This window comes from Theobroma cacao, chromosome 2 (assembly GCF_053813885.1).
Source record: "Theobroma cacao isolate CCN51 chromosome 2, ASM5381388v1, whole genome shotgun sequence".
NCBI classification, from domain to species: Eukaryota; Viridiplantae; Streptophyta; class Magnoliopsida; order Malvales; family Malvaceae; genus Theobroma; species Theobroma cacao.
Window position 1 is genome coordinate 48,538,948 of NC_142640.1, and position 21,385 is coordinate 48,560,332.

A 21,385-nucleotide genomic window follows, 5' to 3' on the forward strand; every position below is an offset into this window, starting at 1 on the left:
AGATTAATTATTCTCACCATCTACAATTCACTTATTAATTGTTCATCTCTCTCCTCCTTACTCACGGACAAGAGGAGGTATACTCTGCTCATTTCTGAAAAAGTTGTGTGGATCAACCATGGTTTTTACCCGAACCAACCTGTTGAAGTTGTCCTTGAAATATCTAACACCCCATTTGCTTGCTTGTCTATAGCTCGTGTAATTTCCTTTGTTATTAGTCCCAAGGTCGAGATCCCTGTAGTTCACATAGGCTTCCCTTGGAGATTTCGAGACGTAGGGAGCCATGTAGCTGTAAAGCCTTCTCATCCAATCTAGGTGCTTTTGAGGTGCCAGATTATCTTTCTCTTCCCACAGTACCTCGTAATAAATTTTGTATAGGTTCCCTGCTCTGTGAGGGAATGGGGTCTCAGACTCTGGGATTTCGTCCATTTTGCCTTCGTAAGGACTAAAGATGAGTTCCACCGTCCCTGGTTTTTCTTCATAGAACCTTTGCCATAACCCTTCTAGTGCAGTCTCAGGAATAGGTTCCTTGACGTAGTCCGATTTTGCTTTGAAGAACGTTTCAGGATATAAGTTCCTATCAAGCAACGCATCGAGTGGTGAACTATTAGGGATTTCTGCGAAGTAGATGATAGATTCGATCCAGTTCATTTCGTGACAATCTTCTTTGACCAATCGAAGCTCCGGAAAGTTTTCTTGCATCAACTTAACTAGCTGATCAGTTCTGCCAAGAAACATGGAAACAAAAGAAGCTTGTATTGTTCTTTTTCCTTCTTGGGTTGAATTCACATCCGTGAAGAAGATTCTGAGAAACAGGTCTTCAGGACTCTTAGGCGCTGCATATTGCCACCTGTGAACAAGCTTTGTTGCGTTCTCTTCCAAGACCTTGTTTATGGTAAATACAGTCACAACTGGTGGAACAGAAACCAACTCAACTTTCCATGCCACGACGACTCCAAAACTAGCTCCCCCACCTCCTCTGATAGCCCAAAACAAATCTTCACCCATGGATTTTCTGTCAAGAATTCTTCCATCAACATCAACTAAGTGTGCATCGATTATATGATCAGCTGCAATGCCGAACTTGCGCATCAACATGCCATAACCTCCGCCGCTGAAGTGGCCACCAACACCCACAGTGGGGCAAACACCAGCCGGGAAGGCAAGAGTTGTACTTATTTCTGCAATTCTATAATACAATTCGCCTATAGTTGCACCAGCTTGAATCCACGCAGTCTTACTCCCTACGTCAACATTGATTGATCGTAGATCAATTAAGTCAATTACGACGAATGAATCTTGAGCAACGTAAGAAAGACCTTCGTGGTCATGACCACCACTTCGAACTCTAACCTGCAAGCCATGTTTCCTTGAACAATTAACGGTTGCTTGGATGTGAGAGACATGAGTGGGCTTAACAATGACTAAAGGTTTTGGGGTCGTCGGTGTAGAAAACCTAAGATTCCCATACGGAAAATCCAATACAGATGCAAAGGAGGAATTGTTTTGGGTGTAAATGGCATTAGAGATAGGAGCAACATTGTCATCAGAATGTAGGAGAAGGCATTGGAGGAAGCCCTCATGAGTTTGGCCCAAAGTTGCCCACCAAAATGACAACAGAACAGAAACAAGCAGAGACATTGAAAAGCTAGGCCACTCCATTTTGGTTAATTGGACTTGGAGCATGAAAGCTTGCCAGAACTTCTGGCTAGTTGTAGCACCATGGTTCCATGGTAAGCTTGTATGCGTGATTAACCCTTTGACTCTTTTCCCCCCTTCATACAGTACTTTCACATGGGCATATTTTTTCTCTTTATCTTTAAATATGGATATAGCCAGGGACCAAAGCAAAGGGGCAGGCAGAGTCCTTTATGCCTCAAATGCTATACTTTCTACAAGTAGAAAATAGGTAAAATATTGCAATTGACAAGTGAATTCTATACTTCTTAATATATTAAGGGGAAAAACTTTGGTACCATTTTCAAATAAGTTGGGAAAATTTTTGCTATAAAATTTTTATAATAAATTGACCTTTCGTTTTGATTGATGTTTTTGTTATTTATCTTTTATTTGATGTTTTTGTTATTTATCTTTTATTTTATATATCTTTTTATCTTTTATTCATTTTTTATAAAAAAATAAATAATTAAAATATGAATAAACTCGCATTGTTTGATTAATTCTCTTAAGTGATTAATAATGCAAAAATGAATCAACATATTGCTCCTCCCGAACAGAGTATTAAGTTCTTACTCTGACTTTTTAGGTCTAGCTTTTTTAATTTTTAGATTTAATGTTTAAAAATTTTGATTAATGATCAATTTAAAACAAAATACAAAAATAAAAAACTTTGACATCAAAAAAACAAAGTCAAAATGAGCACTCATTAATTGTTGTTAAAAACCATTGAAGACTGATCATAATGTCTAGATGAGATGCTAAACTAGCTTTCTTAATTAAGATTAATTGGTTTTTTTTAAAAAAATGTACTTTATCAATTCAATTAAAGAAAGATCAATTAATCCATGTGCCAACTTTTAATTCATTTTTGACATAATACTTTAAAAAAATCTTTAGATTAAGAACTTATTTGAATTTTTTTAACTAGTACAAAGGCTTTTTGGAGTATTATACTTTATTTTTTTAATGCATTCTATGTGTGATTAAAATTACCCAAAAAACAGTAAAAATAAAATCTAAAGAAATCAAGAAAATATAAAAATATAAAAATTTACGTGATTAATTTTTGAAATATATAATCCGTCTCAAAAGAATATCTCCCACTGGATCCATAAGTCTAGATATTAGTCAACCATTAATGTTTCTGTTAGTTTGATAAAGCGGTAATATCAAAAGGAATTTTACATTTCATTAATTTAAAAATTACCTAACTATAATTTTCAAAAAAAAGAACTCTACGTACCTTTCGTCAGTCAAATCTAGACAAAAATCTATAGATTCAGCCAAATTGTGCTCTTTCGAGGACCACCAAATTAGCACTCCCCAAATCTAATACTCTTTAGAGAGATTCAGCCGAATTTGGTATTTAATGGTCAGATCCAACCACGGGATAACCAATCAAAAAAAGAGAGTGTTGTTAGCTTACTTGAAAGAAAAAAAAATGGAAAAAGAATAAAAACATTTTAAATATTTCATGTTTAGACATTAACATTGTTTATATATTAAAAATAAAATGTCTATTTTGAAAACTAATAGATTCATGTGTATATAGTTAGAAGTTGAAAGAATTGATATATTTTATCCAAAATCACTCTTAATAGTTTTTCATAAATTCACTCTTAATAGTTTCTCAAATCAATCCAAAATTTCTTCTATAATTTACAATATCTCAATTTACATATAATAATGATTCACAACTATAATAAAAAAATAAAAGCATATATTTGACAGGATTAAGTTCCTCTCCATTTTTTATCTTATATAATTTAATTTAAAATTATATTATAAAAAAATTACAACAATTAAACCAAAACTTTGACATGATTAATTATATGATTCAAATTAAGTCAAAAATGAATAACAAAAATAATTAGTATTATTATATAAATAATAAAAATTTTACAAGCAAAATTTCAATAAAACTTATATTTAAAAGTATTCATCTCACTTGGAGATTAAACAATTCTCCAACAAGCTTAACCAAGTCCTTGGCAGAGCTTCCCCCGTTAGTTACACCTCCCAATGCCTCATCTTTCAACCCTTTAGCTCGCTCTTTCATTCGTCCCCCATCACTCATTGACTCACTAATGACGCGACCTAACTCAGTGGAGTCTGGAACCGCGTCAGCCCCCTCGCACACCCGAACGCCCATGCCTATATCTTCTACCAAGAGCCTGGCGTTCACAAATTGGTCAGCCTCCATGGGCCAAGCCAATACCACGACCCCACCCGCTATTCCTTCCAACACCGAGTTCCACCCACAGTGGCTCAGAAACCCACCCACTGCTCTGTGACTCAGTATCAACACCTGCGGGGCCCACTCCCTTATCACCAGGCCCCGACCCACCACCCGCTCCTCAAACCCATCGGGAAGAACCCCAAACCCCTCATCCTGCTGTCGGGTCGTACCCGTTTTCACCACCCATAGAAAACGGGTACCACTCTTTTCAAGTCCAACAGCCAAAGCTTCCATTTGCTCCCTTCTCAACAGCTTCTGACTCCCAAAGCAAACATAAAGAACAGAACTTTCTCGGCATGCATCAAGCCAAGTAAGTACCCGGTCATTCGCGTCAGAACCCGAACCCGCATTCCCCCGACCGAAATAATCCGGACCCGCCAAATTTAGTGGGCCGACCCCAAAAATCCGATCATGACCCAATCTTTTCTTCAAATAATCCATGTACTCACCTTCCAAGGCATCAAAGGAATTAAAAACGCACCCCCAACTTCTTGTATTTGCGATCTTGCCATCCTTGACAGGCTCCCAGTTGGGATCAGATTTTTGATACAACCGAAACAATGAAGGCAAATGATCGGCTTTGAAAACATGGGAACCAGGCAAAGAACAAAGCTCGATCTCGTCCAAAGGCTTACACCTTTCAACGTCGTTCCATATATAATCATCGATGGAAGCAAAAAAGGCACCGGACGGGAAAAAAGCGAGCCTGGATATGTTCAAGCGGAGGGCAAGATGATAAGTCCAACCAAGGAAGAAATCGGAGATGATGGCGACGGGAGGGTTGGGGTGAGAAGTGAACCAGTGGAGTAAAGGGTCGTAGAGTTTGAAAAGGGAGGTCAACATGGCGAGGTTACCGGAGTGGCCGAGGTCTTTGACGTGCTCGATGCCGGGGGGGATGGAAGGGTGAGAAGGGAAAGGGAGGATGAGGGGGGTGATGGTGGAAGGGTGGGTGGAGAGGAGGGAGGAGAGGTAGGGGAGGTTTTTGGGGGTGATTAGGATGGTTATGGTTAGGCCGTGGAGAGAGAGGTGGTGAGTGAGGTCGAGAAGAGGGAGCATGTGGCCTTGGGCTGGGTAGGGGAATACCAGGATGTGGGTGTTGGTGTCGGTGGTTGTCATGTTGGTTGACGCTAATGTAAGAGCCGATAGAGAGGAAGACGAGCTCGAGATGCGCCTTGTTCCTGTCTTGTAGTCTTTCACGCTTGGGTGTTGTCGTGTTGACCATTGGTACTCATTTACGTTGTCCAGTATGTTTTTGCACAATTAAATGTTCTTTTAACTTATAACGACAAGAGTCCCAAGACTGCTGGAACTTATCGAAGCTGGCGTCGCTTAAGATACTTTAATTGTCCAACTAAAAGCAGACACCATCTCCCAAAGCAAAATCCTTGAACATGTCACTGTACAATCAAACCTGGAATAACCCCTTTTGCAGTCGTGTAATCAATGCGGGGAATTACTGTTTCTGCAACCATTTCATAATTAAAAGGATGGGACAGCAAGAACTGCTTACGTTTAACAAGTTTCATTAATGATTTAACATCGACACATATCATCAGTAAGCCTCCTCTCCTTCCAACAACTTTGACTTCCTGCCTTCCCCTTTCACAACCACTTTTTATCTCCCCTCCCCAACCCAACTCTCAAAATTTTCCACTTTCCTTCTTACTCTCTCATTCTGGATTTATATCGTAAATAACAATCAAATAATACACGAAAATTTTATTGGAATGTTACAGGAGTTTTTTTAGTCTTGCCAAGGATCTCTCTCTGCTCTCACTTCTGATGGTTCAATAACCTGGGTCTCTGAATCTTCACTAGAATTCATATCAGTTTCAGCAGCACTAACTTCTGATGCTTCTGCCTCATCCTCCTCTGATCTACCCCATCTTCCTCCAAGTGCCATTGCCATCATCTCATATATCTTGTTACCCAACTCAGCAGGGCTGTCGGGCTGTATAATGAAGAGGATCGTAAGAATAATTCGATGATACATAAAATTCTGCAAATATGTTTAGCTAAACAGAACATATCGTTCTGTCCACTTACAGTAAAACCACTGGAGATCAATGCTGTATCATATAACAAGTCAACAGCTCTCTTGGCATCATTGCTGTCAGGTGCATTCTTGCATGCAGCCTGCAAGGAAAATAACCAAAATTAACACCCTAATTAAGACAGGCACAATTACCATTTGCAGCCTATGAAATCATTTAACAAAAACCAAGGACAGCAATCCTTGACATATCAACATTTTCAGAATACACCTTACAATCAACATTTTGACCACCACTACTGCCAAAATGAAGTGTAACTGCTCTGTCAAATTGCGAGCACAAATCTCGAGACATTAGTGTGACTAGAGTAACTGCTACTACATCTCACATTAATTATAGATAGTCTGCAGATATCTGAGTTAATAATTTCATTCTTCTTTGTGATGATGCCCTAGCTAGATGTCTTTCAACCATTTTATCATACCAATTTCTCCACTAACTAATTAAAAGATAAGTATTATAACTAACACATCTTCAATCAAGTCTAACTAAAATGGTCTTACATTCAAATCTTTAACAATTGGATGATCTGGGTTAATCTCCAGTATCCTCCTTCCCCTCATGAACTCCAAACTTGCAGTATCTCCAAGAGCTTGAGCTTTCATCAGCCTGCATAATGCATCGAAATATTAGTTGAAGAATAGGTTTTACATGTGTCTATGACTCTTGTTGAGAAGTAAAAGAATATTACCAACCTTTCCATGTTGGCTGACCATCCAAACTTGCCAGAAACAAGCACACAAGGTGATGAACTTAGACGCTTTGAAATTTGGACTTTTGCCACCTTGTCACCAAGTTGTTGCTTTATCCAATCACACAGAAGATTGTATTCTTGTTTAGTTTCCCTCTCTTTGACCTCGTCCTCCTCACCTAGTATAACAAAAAATTTCATCAGATTCACACAAAAGCCATCAGAAATGAAGAGCAAAGGTGCCCAAGATCACACCCAACCAAAAAAAAAAAAAAAGAAAAAGAAAGAAATCATAAACACTAACCAAGTTCTAAATCTTCCTTGCTAATATCAACAAATTTCTTTTCTTTGTAGGTTTGCAGATTTTGGATTGCAACCTCATCGATAGGCTCAATTAAATAGAGAACCTAAAAAAGAAGAAGCTACATCAGTCATCAAAGGAACATCAATATAAAAAAGCAAAGAAGCCATATCAGTTACCAAGGGGAAACAAACAAAAACAAAGGTCTAAGATTTGCTAACACTAACAAGAATTTAAAGGCCCCTACCATCCTATCAGCTATAAGAAACAACCAAGGTTAATTTTTTTTATTCTTAAGCTAAGTCTTCCATTAGTATCTCAAGATATAAAACTACCAGAAGATGATCCAGATAATTCACTAGACAATATCAATAAATTTAATCACATAATTACAACTACTCTAAATATCATGTGTGGCAGCCTAAAGACCAAAATAATGATTATTTAGAGCCTTACAGCCAATGCCAAATGCACAAACATACCTCAATGTCCTTTTGAACCAACTTCTCCAAGAACGGAGCAGTCTTGGCACTTTTCAAGCTGTCAGTTGCCAAGTAATATATAACCTTTTGATTCTCACCCATATTTTCAACATATTCATCCAAACTTGTCAATTCCTCTTCGCTTTTTGATGTGTAAAACCGAAGTAGGGGTGTTATACGCTTGTGATTACCAGAATCTTCAATGCAGCCCAACTTTAGAAACCTTCCAAAGTTCTCCCAGAATTTTTTGTAATCCTGTAATCAAGTTCACCATAGTCCAAGTTGATCAACAAATTTTAGGTAAGCAACGGTTAAAAAACACACGGTTTCCATCATGCTGTATACCTCTTTATTTTCACTTTCAGAAATCTCTTGAATCATGTCAAATGTTTTCCTGACAAGCCTCTTTCTCATAATTCTCACCTAAAACATGATAACCAGACAATAGTTAATATGGTAAATAGCAATAACTGCTAAACAGTTAGCCAAGTTACTCATAGATCCTAAACTGAGAATAAGAATTTTATGTGAGGATAAATGTGCACACATAATTTCAGAAAAAAAAAAAAAGTGCACTCATGTGGAAGTATAAAACTCATGTTGATATTACCACAGAATTGCAAACAAAATTAATCTTACAATTCGACTTTCTTGAAGGATCTCACGAGAAACATTTAGAGGAAGATCATCTGAGTCCACAACACCCTTCACAAAGCTCAAGTATCGTGGAAACTGCAAAATAACATTAAGGTTTAATACAAGTTAAAGCTAGCACAAGCCATTAACACAAGGAAAGACTTTATCTATCATCACAGCCCCTACTTGCAAAATTCCATGATTCAGTCACCTTATAAAAGAAAACACAATAAAAGAAATTAAACAACCTTTTTCCTATGTTTTGGTGAATATCTTCAATATATCTTCGCTTGCCATATACAAGTAGATTTTAGAAATATTTGTCTAGTTCAAAATAATACAAGACCTTTTCATGGCTTTATGGTAAAGAAGAAAGAGATTATCAAAACGGACTAAAACTTTTCAGTTTTAATATTTTCAAGGCATCTGAATTTTGTTCAATACAAAGCACCATAATAAGTTACCTTAAGAAAAGTCATTACTGCATGTACAAACAGAGCTACAATGTGACCAAGTTAAACTTACCAGCTCTCCATCGAAATCATCTGAGATAAATACACGTTTCACATACAAACGTATATTCTTTGTTTTAGGGTTTATTACATCCTCATTGTTAAGAGGCCCCATGCCAGGAATATACAGAACACTCCTAAACTCCACTTCACCCTGCATGGTTTATAAAGAAACATTAATAACTCTAGCTATGCATAGGAAGTCAATTCGTAAAACAAATAAACCTATGCATACCTCTGTAGTAAAGTGTGTGTATCCAAGTGGATCCAAGAATTCATTGAAAGTCTTCTTGTAGAATTCATGGTATTCATCTTTTTCAACTTCCTTAGGACTTCGCATCTACACCATGCCCGAAGAAACACATACATAACAGTACATAACAATAAAACTATATGGAAAATAGAGAAATATTCTAAAGACAAACCAGTCTCAGAAACTGTATGTTATTGTGCAGAGAGAACAAAAACTCACCCATATTGGTTTTGTTTCATTTGCTAATTCCCAGTCCCAATACTTCTCAGTTTTAGTTGTCTTCTTTTTCTTCTCACCCTGGCAACAAGCACATAAACCAACTCTAACACAATATCAACCAAGCAGAATGTTTGCTACGACAATAACATCAAGAAGCATGGCATAGTTACCTCTGGCTTTTCTTCTCCCTCTTTTGGTTGTTCTTCCTCCTCCACCTGCCCAAAGATCAAATATAGTAAAGAATGGTTAAAGAGCTAAATCTTTTATGTGATCAAAACTCAAGTGCTTATAACAAAACAGAGTGACTCTTTGGTATGTATGAAGATCAGGTAAAAACAGAAAATTCACAAGTATTTTAAAGGGTTTAGCCAGGTGGTAACACCTTTAAAGAAAACAAGTACTTTCAACAGTTTGTATTTATAGTTATAAAATATAAAAAAATGTTGAGAAAGTTAACAACAATTAAAACAACTTAGTCATCCAATGAGGGGTAACATCAGCACATAAAGAGAAGGAGAGGAGTCACACCGGGATGGGGCAACAACTACTCATGTAAATTGTTTTCACTTGCTTAAAGAACTAGTAGAAAAGGAAAGGAAGTACTTATATCAAAACTAGAACAGAAACGTATATACTCACCTCCACTGTCCTTGGTTTTTCTTGCCAAGTGTAGATGGGGAAAGAAACAAATTGAGAGTAATTCTTGACCAAATTCTGAATTCTGATGGGATCCGAAAATTCATACTTGTCATCTGACTGCAAGAGAGCAATATCTTAGACCACATTTGGCCTTAGAAGAATTGTACATTTGAAGAACCAGAAAGTTAACGCATATAACAACACACTATATTAAAGTCTCAATTCCATTTACTATCTTCTTTTAATGTTTAAGCATACAAATGCAAATAAATACACGAAAATATTCAAACAGGATGCAAGGGAGTAAAAAAGAATGAGCAGCTAGATTACCCTTAAATAAAGTGTAATCTGTGTTCCACGATGTAGAAGCTTCTCAGGATCAGTTTCCTCCCTAATCACATAGGAGCTACTGTCAGCCACTGCTTCCCAAACATATTGCTTCTCTGACATTGGGCTCTTGGTGGACACAACAACCTGATTACGGAATAATATAAGCAAGCAAACACAATTAGCAACCTAACTAAAAAATTATTGACCAAAAAGGCTTCTTACAGGAAGCAGAAGATCATAATGCAAGATATAAATTAAGCGCATAGCACATTACCTTCTCAGCAACAAGAAAAGCAGAATAGAATCCAACACCAAATTGACCAATCAAACCATTGTCGGCCCCAACATCTTTATTTTCCTACAGATAATAAGATGCCAAATAAGTGACCCAAAAACATTAGTGTTTTTTCTTAGAACAGATAGTTTTTACAAGCACTAAAGAGATTACCTTAAGAGCCTTAAGAAATTTCGAAGTACCACTTTGAGCAATTGTTCCAAGACAGTCAATGAGCTCTTCTTTTGTCATTCCAATACCAGTATCTCTGCAAATCCATTAGAAAAAATAATGAAATACTACTCTATCAATTCAATTTATTCAAGAATGTGGTGATGGAAAAAGGACATAAGCAAACATACGTGATAGTAATAGTCCCATTCTCTGGATCAGATTTGATACGTATCTCCAGTTCCCCAGATTCACCAAGCAGAGAGGGCTCAGTCACACTTAAGAATCTAAGCTTGTCTAAAGCATCACTTGCGTTACTGGAGCACACAAAAGAACCTTGTCAGTAGTCAGCACACAAAACCATAAAAGCTTTTCAATACAAATCTCACAAATGGAAACACATAATCTGTCTCTATAACGAAACCATGAGTCAAAGCCTATGAAGCCAAACATTTCAAATGAAAACTAGGAATCTTTATTTTTTTTTTTAAAAAAAAATCTACTGATATCAGGAGATTGATAACCTCACCTGACAAGCTCTCTCAAAAACACCTCTTTGTGGCTGTACAGACTATGAACAATCAAATCCAACAAGCGACTAACCTGCAACCATTAGTAAACTCATACCAATTTCAGAATCAAAAACAAAGTACAAAAACCGTCAATATAATAAACATCTACCATTGACCAACAAAAGCTCTATCCAATAGAAAAAAGCAGTGATTTTTAATTCTCATAGTACATTAAGTAACACCATTTTCCTTCATTTTCTCATAAACCAATTAAGTGGACCCACACATATTCCATCAAAAACCAAAATAGAAAAAGAAGGAAAAAATAGCAATTCCAGGAAAAGCAAAAGCAACCCACCTCCGCTTGGTACTCAAATTTCTCCCCGGAGGTCTCTTCGGCCTCTTTCTCAGCAACTGCCGACGCCTCACACCGAACGGCAATTTGGTTGTTTCTCTTCCCAAGTTTCCACCTTAACCCAGTGCAAGAGAAGGCCTTATGCAGACCATTTCGTGGTAGAAAAGCGCTTCTGAGAGCGAAGGCCTTGTTGGGGTTTGTCAAAGGGAGAGATACTAAAGATGGAGTAGCCAAGCTTCTACTTAGAACTGGAGCCATCAAAAGCAAGCCCTGGAGGAAGAGAGAGTTGGGCAAGAAACAGCAAAGATAAAATCTTGGGTATTGAGAGAAAGGAGTAAAAACCCTACTGAAGGGGTTTAAGGGAGAGAGTGGAGGGTTCTAGAAATCGAGAAACAAGGAGGGAGGCTTTGAGTTCGGGGTTACTTGCCCTTGGAAATGTAAGGCCTAGATTCTGCCATTTCAGCACCCTGCCAATATTATCCCCTTTGTCTTATTTTTTATTTTCCTTTTTTGTTTTTGCACTTCAATTTCCAAGTGTAGGAAAATGTTGCTGAGCATTATTGTTGGTTTCTTTAACTTTAATCAAGAAAACAAAAAGTTTGTATTGGTTTGATTTCCCCATTGTTATTAAAATTTATAAGAGGAAGGAAAAATCTTGAAGTGAAGTGAGATTCATGCCAACTTCAATTATCATACCTTAGGATCATTATCTTTTTTTTTTATTATTTTATATTTGTTTTTATTGGAGTGTGAATGTATTTTTAAATTTTTAAATATTTATTTTATATAGAATGTACAATGTTCATATTTGTAATCCTATTATTCAATATGAGATTTTATAATTTTTTTTTCATATAAATTTACGGCATCCTCTTTTCTTTATAAGATATACATCCTAAATATTTATAAACTCATATTTTGTAACATTTTTACTCACATGAATCCTTGATATTCTCATCGTGAGTCATGTCGTCATGCCTATTCTATTTATTGAAACACTTGACATAATATTAGAGTCATATTTAAATTAACTTTGATAACACTTTGTTATAAAAATCATCATTCTTTTTTAAAAAATTTACTTGATAAGATTGTAATATTCACATTTATAAATTTATAATTCTTTTTTTACTTATATAATGTGAGTTCATAACATTACTCTTTGATGGAAAATAACTTGTCAAGAAAAGGAGATATTTTATGGATTAAAATTTTTTTTAAAATATTGAATTAGGAGTAAAAAATATTTATGAGAATGAAGTAATAATACCTCAATTTGTATGAATTTTCAGACCTCAGCTTTGCATGTTGATAACCGAAAAGTCTGTAGCCCGCACTTGGCAGTAAGACCAAGTTTATCAACTACACAATCAGAAAATCACAGCCCACGCCAAAATGCAATTGGGACTGACATGGAGCCCATGTCAAAATCACAGCCCAGTTCATCAATTCGGTGCTTTGATGATTCGGCTTGATATTGTTTTTGACGCCTCGGCTTGATGTTGTGGGTCGTTTGACGTTCTTTATAAGATCCTCGTAGTGTTATATTTCTGATGTGGTTTCTTGATTATATGATGAATTGCTCTTGTGCATGAATTAATCTCTGGGTCCTCTTCCACCTGTTTCAGTTTACTGCTCTTTTGTTTTCAACTCGTTGGTGGCTCATTCCAATTTCCATCCATCTTTATTGAAATTACTTTGGAATGTTTGTGGTTGTGCAAGGAAGACACTGCATCGGATGGAATATTGTGTTTTGTGGTTGACAACTTTTTAACTAGTGGCAGTCTCTTTTTATGGTGGTCCTTGTGTCATGTGTTCCATTTCTTGTACCCCCATTTGTATTTAATGTCGACTATGTGTTTGTTTTTAACTTTTGTATTGCCAGTTAGATAGTTAGATATGGCGTTGAGTGTGGATTGTGTAATGTTAGTCATGTATCCAGAGTTTGTTCTATCCTGTTCCTTCAAACTTTCTATTTCTTTATTAATGGAAATTTTATTTTGGCTGAGAAAAAACAAGGGAAAGATGGCTCCATGACTAAGTCAATCTGGAACTTTTTAGAATGAAGATTTTTCTTTAGTGGAAATATGGCAAACTGTTTAGCAAAATATGGACAAGGCCTTGCTTTCTTTTGACAAGCAAATGCATTTGCTTACCATAGACGTTATGTTTCTGGTTGATAACTCAAACTTGTTCTTGAACTTTCTTTTCTGTCATCAACAATGGAAACCCATTTCCTATTTTCAACTGTGTCAACATGGTTGCGAAGAAAATCTTGATGTGCTGATATATATCATATATGAACTTCATATGCATAACCTATCATCTTCAATTACATTCTTCTTATTTCGAATTAAACCCGCAAAGGAATTACAAAAGGGGGGGAAAATAATGAAAGTTCTAGTGAGGATGTGTATGTATGATGCATGATTCCTGAAGAAACAGCAGCAATCATCATTACAGAAACATCCCCAACCCATCAACACAGGCAATGGAGAAAACGAAAATTTACAACCCCAAATGTGCAGTCACTGCTGGTGGGAAACACTTCGTTACTCAAACCTCAGCAGCTGTTTGCCTTAAACAATCAACATTGCACAGTCCAACAGATCGCACCATATCTCCCAAGCTGCCATGACCAATTCCAACAATCAATATTTAGAATAATGCAAAGAAAAAGGAGTACGAGGAGGAAAGGGTTTAATGATTCATAAGTATCTAACCGGTCAAAACTATTTCTTGCTCTCTCGGAATGATCCGTGCTGTTCCTGGCCTTCATACTTCGATCAATGCTCTTTCTTGATTTCTCTTTTTTGTCAGTGCTGGCTCTTGCTTTCTCTCTATTGTCTGTGCTTAGCCTAGACTTTTCTCTTTGCCCAAAACTTGGCCTACCCTTCTCTCTATGGTCAGTGCTTGCCCTGGATTTCTCCTTGATTTGGTCTGTGTTGTTTGGAGGTTGTTCCGACTGATCCTTGGGTTGCTCAGTTACATTACGAAGACGTGGTAGTTTCTCGATGGCTGATATGAACTTCCTAAGGTGCCTTAAGTACTCAGGGTAGAGTTCCAAATTACAATGGTTCCCACCTTTGAGCCATAATGGCTCGTACTTCTCTTTGCATAGCTCCCAAAGTTGCTTACCATGGGAGAAATCCACCACTTCATCTTCAGTTCCCTGCAAAAACATTGGTTAAATTGTTACCTGAGACAACTTCATCCCAAATAAAATGAAAATAACATTCTAAATTCAAGTTTTGAGACAACGTCAGGTTATCATGGCGATGAAATCTGCAGTAGGTTCAACTGATCAAATTGTACACTTGGCATCAAATATGGCTTAATTCATCTGAATCATTCAGGACTAAAGGAAGTGCACACTCACATGAATTATCAGAACAGGGCAGTCAACTAGAGGAATTTTATCGATGTTCTGCAATAAAAGCAAAGGGGCATGTCTTTAATAAAGAGCAGAATTGTCACATCTTGAAACAGCAAAAACCTTAGTCCAATTGATGAACAGAGATTGAAACAGAAACCTTGTAAATGTCAAACCAGAATGTACGCTTCACAGGATACATGACACGGAGGCCAGACAAGATTGGACTGTGAAGAATTACAGCCCTCAAACAAGGCAACCTAATGGCTAGTTCCAGAGCAGGTCCACTCCCAACTGACTGCCCATACAATAAAGTGTCTTCCTGTTTAACTCCATAGGTCTCTTCCAGGCATTTGTAAGCTGCCTCTATGTCTGCATATGTGTCCTGCTCACTTGGCTAAGTGGCGAAGATGTATCAGAGCAATCGTCAGACTAAGTCTCAATCAATTTCCGAAGCAAAAAAGAAAAAAAAGAAGGCCAAGAAAAGCTTGACAAAGAAACTATTTTCTTTTTTTTTTTCTAAGCCATATGAACACCAAAAACAAATGTGCACATGGGATTTTGTTATCGTAGTAGGAGGAGAATTTTCCCATGAAGATAAACTAAATTGAAAAGTAAAATTGGTTTCATCTTCATATCTCCAGTCTCTCTCTCTCTCTCTCTCTCTCTCTCCCTTTTGACTTTCCACAATCTCAGCCAAAGCACACGTGCTGGTATATGTTGGGCTTGACCTAGCTAGATTGCACACCAGTTTTCCAGTAAATTCTACATTGCAAAGGCCAAAGAACAAGACAGGAATATACCTTTCCAGAGGATTGTCCATATCCTGAGTAGTCGTATCTGCATCAACACAGAAAAAAAAAATCACACTGATCCTCCTTGATTCTAAATTAACAACCTTTCTATCTTGTCAACTTTTACAGGGTTAAACTATGAAAAATCTGTGAACACTTAAGACATGTACAAAGTACTGACCCCATAAGATTAACATTAAGGTGGATACTGAGCTCAGTGAAAATGTGATACATCTGACCAAGATCAGCAGCGTTTCCATGAGAATACAGCACTGTCAATGAAGCTGATGGGTTCTTCACATACATGGCCACAATCTCATTCCCTCTCCTGGTAGTCAGCTTCAACACGTCCACGTTATCTCTCTGGTTAACATCCGAGATCCTCATTTTCCCAGTTGATTCATCCACAACTATGTTGTAGGAAGGCGGGTCCGGCGGGAAGAATGCAAATTTAGCTGCCATGGTTGATGTTGCAGTCCCCATTTTGATCCCAGAAACCACAAAGAATGATACAATTTGATGGTGATTATATGTTTTTGGTGTGACAAGTTGATAAGAACTGCATGGTAAGGCTTTCAGGCTATGCCTAGACTTCGTGGTTAGCTTTTTTTCCTTTTTTGGAGGGTAAAAGAGTAGGAAGAGAACAGAGAGTATATAGTGAATGAGACAAAAGAAGATTAGGAAATCAAGATCCTGGGATTTTGGTTGTTTATGTTTGGTTCTTGAGAAATTTTTGGCTTCAAGGGGAGAGAGTGAGAGGAAGCAAACATGGAAAGGACAAAGCAGTAGGGAGGAAATTCCTGTCGGTTACATTAACTAAGAGTGATTTCCGGCTTCAAAATGGTTACCAAAAGTTAATTGCATTCTTAATAAAATCAATACCATTAGATTATTATATCAGATTAAAGGTGTGACATATAGTACATAAATATATTTTGATTCTTTATAATTTGGGCAACAAAAAAATAAAACAAAACTCTTTTCCATTTTTTGAATTTTGAATTGCAATTACATGGCTCTTTGCTATGATAGAGTGGGCCAATCTGTTTAAGAGATAATTCAATGGCAGATGTGATTGGTTGTTAGATGCTCATCTTTCCTGTTTTCTTGTCTTTATGGGGACAGTGCTCAAGCAATAGTCTCATCCCTGTAGGGAAATGAAAATCATACAAAAATGGGCAATTTTTTGACAACAAAATCAACTTGTATGGTCTTATTTTTGTGATGTTTTTAATCTCAATTAGTCTGATGTTTTAGTTGTTTTTTGTTTCGTTTTATGATCTTATTTTCTGACTTCCCATTGTAGGCGCCCATCATCTCCAACAATTGCTTGGAGATTCCTCGACAGGGTTGGCTTCTCATCCTCTATTTGACATGGCAAGAAGAGATTAAGAAAAAGATAGAATCTCTATATGACCTGCGCTTTGATATGTGATGATATGGTTTACGATATAAATTTAGGTTTTAGACGTATTTATATGAACAGAATTTTATCAAATTCTTATTTATGTAATTTGTTTTAACCACACTTTTGATTTTAATTGAGATTTTTTTTTCCAACTTTCATGATACATATTAAAATAATCAGATTTAGTTGTACAGAAGAAGTGTTATATTTCTAGGCTTTCTGTGTTCCCTTTATCAAAGCCTAGCTGCTAGCTAGCCCTTCCATTGTTAGTCTAGAGTGTCCAAATTAAACCTTTCCCTTGCACGCGTTTCGTTTCTATATTCCAAGTTGATTCATCCTGAAGTTTGCTTTCCATGACTCCAGCATTGATCCCTTAGGCAAAATAAAATAAAATTAAAAAGGATTTGAAAATTAGAGAAAAATATGAATTTTTAAATTTTGTATGCAAGAAAAAGTGGAGGAATGATGAGGTGGTGGGGGCTAATGAGCATATAGAAATTGAAAAGAAAAATGTATGAGGTACTGATGTGGGTCTACTTTGGGAGAGGAGAGGGAACATTCATGATTACATATAAGTACATTAATATTTTATTATCTTTGTTTGACTTTGAAGCATCAATTAGCAGTTTATGTTTTAGTTCTGTTCCATCCATGGTTTAAGCTTCTCCCTTGTCCAGGAAGAACCTAGTATCAAATCTAAATATATGTTTTTATCCGAGATGAAATTAGATTCTAACACCTTTAATTAGAGAATGTATATATCCAAAAACCAAAATACAAACACATACATCTCGATTTAATGAGTATTGTCACAATCCTATGAGATCATGCATCTATATATTTGAGCAAGCAAATATATCTTTATCCTTTCATGGGGCATTTAAATTACCAAGCATGCAATGCCAGTCGTATTATTAGCTTGATGGAGTTGTTCAGATTTCTATATATAACATGGCCAACTTTCAAACTGTTGAGTGGGGATTCATCCTGAAAGGAGCAATAATTGGAAACAGAAGAAATGCTGGCTTTCTCCCGTAGTTCCACTCGATTGTGTGATTAGGTGTCTTTTTAGTTCACGAGTTTAAGTTGTAATCTCCTCATGCAAGTGTCAAGCTTAGAGCCTCAAAGATTCTATCTCTTTATATTCACATGAGATCATCTTAAATTCTTAATATACATCTAATGTGAATTTGAAAGTATTGTATGTCACTTAAATTTAAAAGATATCACGAATTAAAATTCATAAGATTATTGAATTTTTTTTATAAGGATGTTATAAATTACTCATGAAAATTATTATATGATTTAAATCGGTCAAATCTTATATTGAATATGTTTTAAAATGATTTTGAACATATATATAAAAAAAGGATCATTTCACTTAATAGATTAATCTTCGTTTAGATTAAGGATCAAGCTCCTGACATAAGCATGCAGTGAAAAGGTCTTTCATGAAGACTATTGGTAATTAATTCAGTATCATGGCACTGGACCAAAAATGTTATGATTATTTTCAGAACTTGGTATCTGGATGTTCCTCATCGATCCTTGTTAAGCAAATCAATGGTCAACGGCTAGATTGATCTCTTCCGTCCAAATGGTCCATAAGACCAATCTCTATGAATCAATTGCAGGCAGTAGATACAATCTCCAGATTGTTTCGAAGCTTTGAGTATTGACTGAGTTTGAAGAAGCAAAGTAAACTCCATGCGGTGCCTAGCAACTAGCTGGCTAGCACGCTGTAAAGAGATATCAAACAAAGGGGCCGGATAATACAAAGGAAATGAACAACTGCAATGGGCTGAGTCTTGGATCACTTGGTTTGTTTTCCTTCGTAAATTTCTAGTCTTTTCCGAACTGGGTTTGAGGTAGGATGGACCATACATACACCATAGCCAGCCAGCCCTACTCAATTTCTGCCTGAAAATGCGATCTGATCTGACAGAAAACCTGGGCTCTGGCCATCAGAAGAGTAGACGGTAACTGGCCTACTGTTGCCCATGGTTACCCATCAACAGGCGTCTGGAAGTGATCAAATTTTGTCACTGTGAACCCCCCAAAGTGACACTAAAAAGGGGATTGGTTTCACCAACCAAATAAAGGAAAGATTAAAATGGAAACTCAGAATTGGTTTCACCAAGCAATTAAGGTAAGATAGTCAAAGAATTTTAGCTAATGATAATGCTTGTAAATGCCAAAGAAAATTATATCAAAATGACTTAGCCAGCAAGGACAGCTTGCTAATACCAGATATTCCTGGCAATTTGCCATTTTCATTTTTCTCTCTGCAATTCTCCCCTTCAATGTTTTCTTGTTTTTTCTTTTATGAAATTTTGTTCTCCAACTACGGTTCGTACTAGATATGTGGTGGCCATGTGGCAGAACATGCCTGTGGCTGTAGTTCGATACGCTGTCGCACAAATTTCGAGTGGTGAAAATATGTTTTACCGGTGGTGGCTTAGGCCTCGTTTTTCTCCGGGGAACACCCACAGAATCATTCAAACGAAGTTGGAATAAACGCTTTAGGTATTCTAATTCCTATGTTTCCGAAGCCCTGTCACTGCTTTTCACGTTGTCAATATATATATATATATATAATATTTTGTATTTTATTGATTCTATGTTTTCAATTTCTTCCTCTCTTTGTTCTAACAAAATTATAGCATCTAAGAATTTAGAACACAAAAGTGTATTTTATTCTTGATACTTAATTTGACAGTGAAAACAATACTGATTAGATTAATTATTAGGAATCTGTATGCTATCATCTTCCTCCTCTTTGATTTATTAACTGTGTAATAAGTAGAATTTTAAATGAAGGAGAAGGGATTTAATCTTATCAATCAATTATATTTATTAACATATGAGTTCACTCGTAAACTCACATGATAATTAATCTTTGTGTGAAAAAAATCAATTTTATACCCAAAAATAAATTCACCCTGCAAATTTTGTAAGTTCATAGGAGTGAAAATGGTCTAAACCGTTCAAAATTTTCATGTTATTTATGGGGAATAGTAGCCTAGTCATTTGGAGAAACCATATACCAGCTGCTGGGCAAACCAAACAAAGCTTCGTTTGTCTCGTTGAATACATGGCGGCAGACAGGCGCAAAACACACGTACCTTACATTCTACGCTATCGTACGCACCACCTCTAACACCATGCAGCTTGCATGGACCACCCCATCCCTTGATCTCTCTTTTCATTTCACCTCGGCATAGCTACCATAGCTTCGGTGTTTTCCATACAAATTGTTACCAAGAAGCCCTTTCATGACACCCAGTTTTTTATCTTGGACCTTGAAGCAAGTAGTGGCACTTTTATCATATGATAATTTTTTGTGATTGGAAAAAAGCTTTGAGATTCCCATATAGTTGAATCTCGTTGACACATGTGGTTCGAGGGGTTCAAATGCAGTATTATATTTTATTCAATGTTCTTCCATGTATAATTATATTTTTGTATAAATATATATATATATATATATATGAGAAAAGGCCGAGGTTGGAACCAATCATAGTCTTAATATCTTTGACTTAGGTTTTATTACATAGGTGCTAGAATCTATATTTTGACCTGCTTCTGATCTCCCTAGCTATAAAGCCTTTGCTTCTGTTTTCATTTACTCTTCTGCTAATTATTTGTTAATTACTAACCCACGTTCCCTGTGAAGAAAGATGGCAGCTGGGAGGGTAACATGCCTCTTGATTTTACTTCTGTTTGCTAGCTGGATCTCCTTTGCACAAGCCAGCCAAGGTATAAGTAGTATCAATTGAGCATTCAATGTAGTATATATGGTTTAGGATTGTTGAATTCATTGTAGTTTTTCTTTTATTCAGGTGGGGGTATTCCAGATTCAAACCATAAGACAGCTTCAACCGGAAAGGTGATGATTAAGGTAGCTGCACTAATTCTAATTTAAACTCTTCCATGATAGATGTTGCTGTATCTGAAAATTTTTTTGTTTAATCAGGGGCTTCTGGATGGTGAACGCGGTGTGACTGCTGCTACAAACAAAAACTTGCTAGGAGGAAGAAAAATGGTGGTTGACAGGCAAATGAAGGTGAAGGATGTGAGAAGTGGCGGGGAACAAACTGTCAGTCATTCCTCTGACGAAGTGGATGAGTCAGGTTTCGTGGCTTTCAATGCTGATTATCATGCGCCGAGGCACCACCCGCCCAAGAATAACTGAGACAGATAACATACTGTAGCCAATAAAGAATGCTAAACAATATAGCGCTGAGGAATGTTCAAAATACAGTTCTGGCTTTTGCTTGTATCTATGAATGTTAAAAGATAGCTAAGCTTCCATTTTTTTTTCCTTTCTCTTTTCCTACTTGCCAGCTTCCCTCTCTTTTGCTCCATGCTGCTGGATTAGATTGTCTTAAATCTGCTAAGGTTTGGAAGGTTGGCGGGGCTGCTCAAGCTGTGGCTGTAATGTTAAATTGTTCATAAAACA

General features: G+C 36.6%; 4 protein-coding genes and 1 pseudogene across 4 annotated transcripts; 1 reads left to right on the forward strand and 4 right to left on the reverse strand.

The window, feature by feature from the left end:
- Window positions 1-57: 57 nt before the first annotated feature.
- LOC18610155 (tetrahydroberberine oxidase pseudogene) lies at window positions 58-8,171 on the reverse strand (annotated as a pseudogene).
- LOC18610156 (UDP-glycosyltransferase 89A2-like) lies at window positions 3,535-5,193 on the reverse strand. The gene has a single exon (XM_007045663.3). The coding sequence runs from the start codon at window positions 5,033-5,035 to the stop codon at window positions 3,620-3,622; it is 1,416 nt and encodes a 471-aa protein (XP_007045725.3). The 5' UTR covers window positions 5,036-5,193; the 3' UTR covers window positions 3,535-3,619.
- On the reverse strand, window positions 5,426-11,789 carry CR88 (Chaperone protein htpG family protein). Its single transcript, XM_007045664.3, has 19 exons — window positions 11,352-11,789; window positions 11,011-11,084; window positions 10,673-10,798; window positions 10,485-10,578; window positions 10,311-10,394; window positions 10,037-10,180; window positions 9,707-9,823; window positions 9,238-9,282; window positions 9,068-9,145; window positions 8,831-8,935; window positions 8,609-8,749; window positions 8,087-8,179; window positions 7,793-7,870; window positions 7,448-7,702; window positions 6,969-7,071; window positions 6,669-6,843; window positions 6,477-6,582; window positions 5,966-6,055; window positions 5,426-5,870 (listed from the first exon to the last, which is right to left on the reverse strand). The coding sequence occupies exons 1-19, from the start codon at window positions 11,604-11,606 to the stop codon at window positions 5,664-5,666; spliced, it is 2,370 nt and encodes a 789-aa protein (XP_007045726.3). The 5' UTR covers window positions 11,607-11,789; the 3' UTR covers window positions 5,426-5,663.
- Window positions 11,790-13,670: 1,881 nt separating this feature from the next.
- On the reverse strand, window positions 13,671-16,357 carry LOC18610158 (alpha/beta-Hydrolases superfamily protein). Its single transcript, XM_007045666.3, has 6 exons — window positions 15,697-16,357; window positions 15,525-15,561; window positions 14,882-15,118; window positions 14,728-14,775; window positions 14,072-14,520; window positions 13,671-13,977 (listed from the first exon to the last, which is right to left on the reverse strand). The coding sequence occupies exons 1-6, from the start codon at window positions 15,996-15,998 to the stop codon at window positions 13,905-13,907; spliced, it is 1,146 nt and encodes a 381-aa protein (XP_007045728.3). The 5' UTR covers window positions 15,999-16,357; the 3' UTR covers window positions 13,671-13,904.
- A 2,972-nt stretch (window positions 16,358-19,329) lies between these two features.
- LOC18610159 (protein GOLVEN 7-like) lies at window positions 19,330-21,374 on the forward strand. Its single transcript, XM_018115223.2, has 4 exons — window positions 19,330-19,449; window positions 20,600-20,682; window positions 20,766-20,824; window positions 20,900-21,374. Exons 2-4 carry the CDS (start codon window positions 20,604-20,606, stop codon window positions 21,116-21,118), a joined length of 357 nt encoding a protein of 118 aa, XP_017970712.1. The 5' UTR covers window positions 19,330-19,449; window positions 20,600-20,603; the 3' UTR covers window positions 21,119-21,374.
- The last annotated feature ends 11 nt before the right edge of the window (window positions 21,375-21,385 follow it).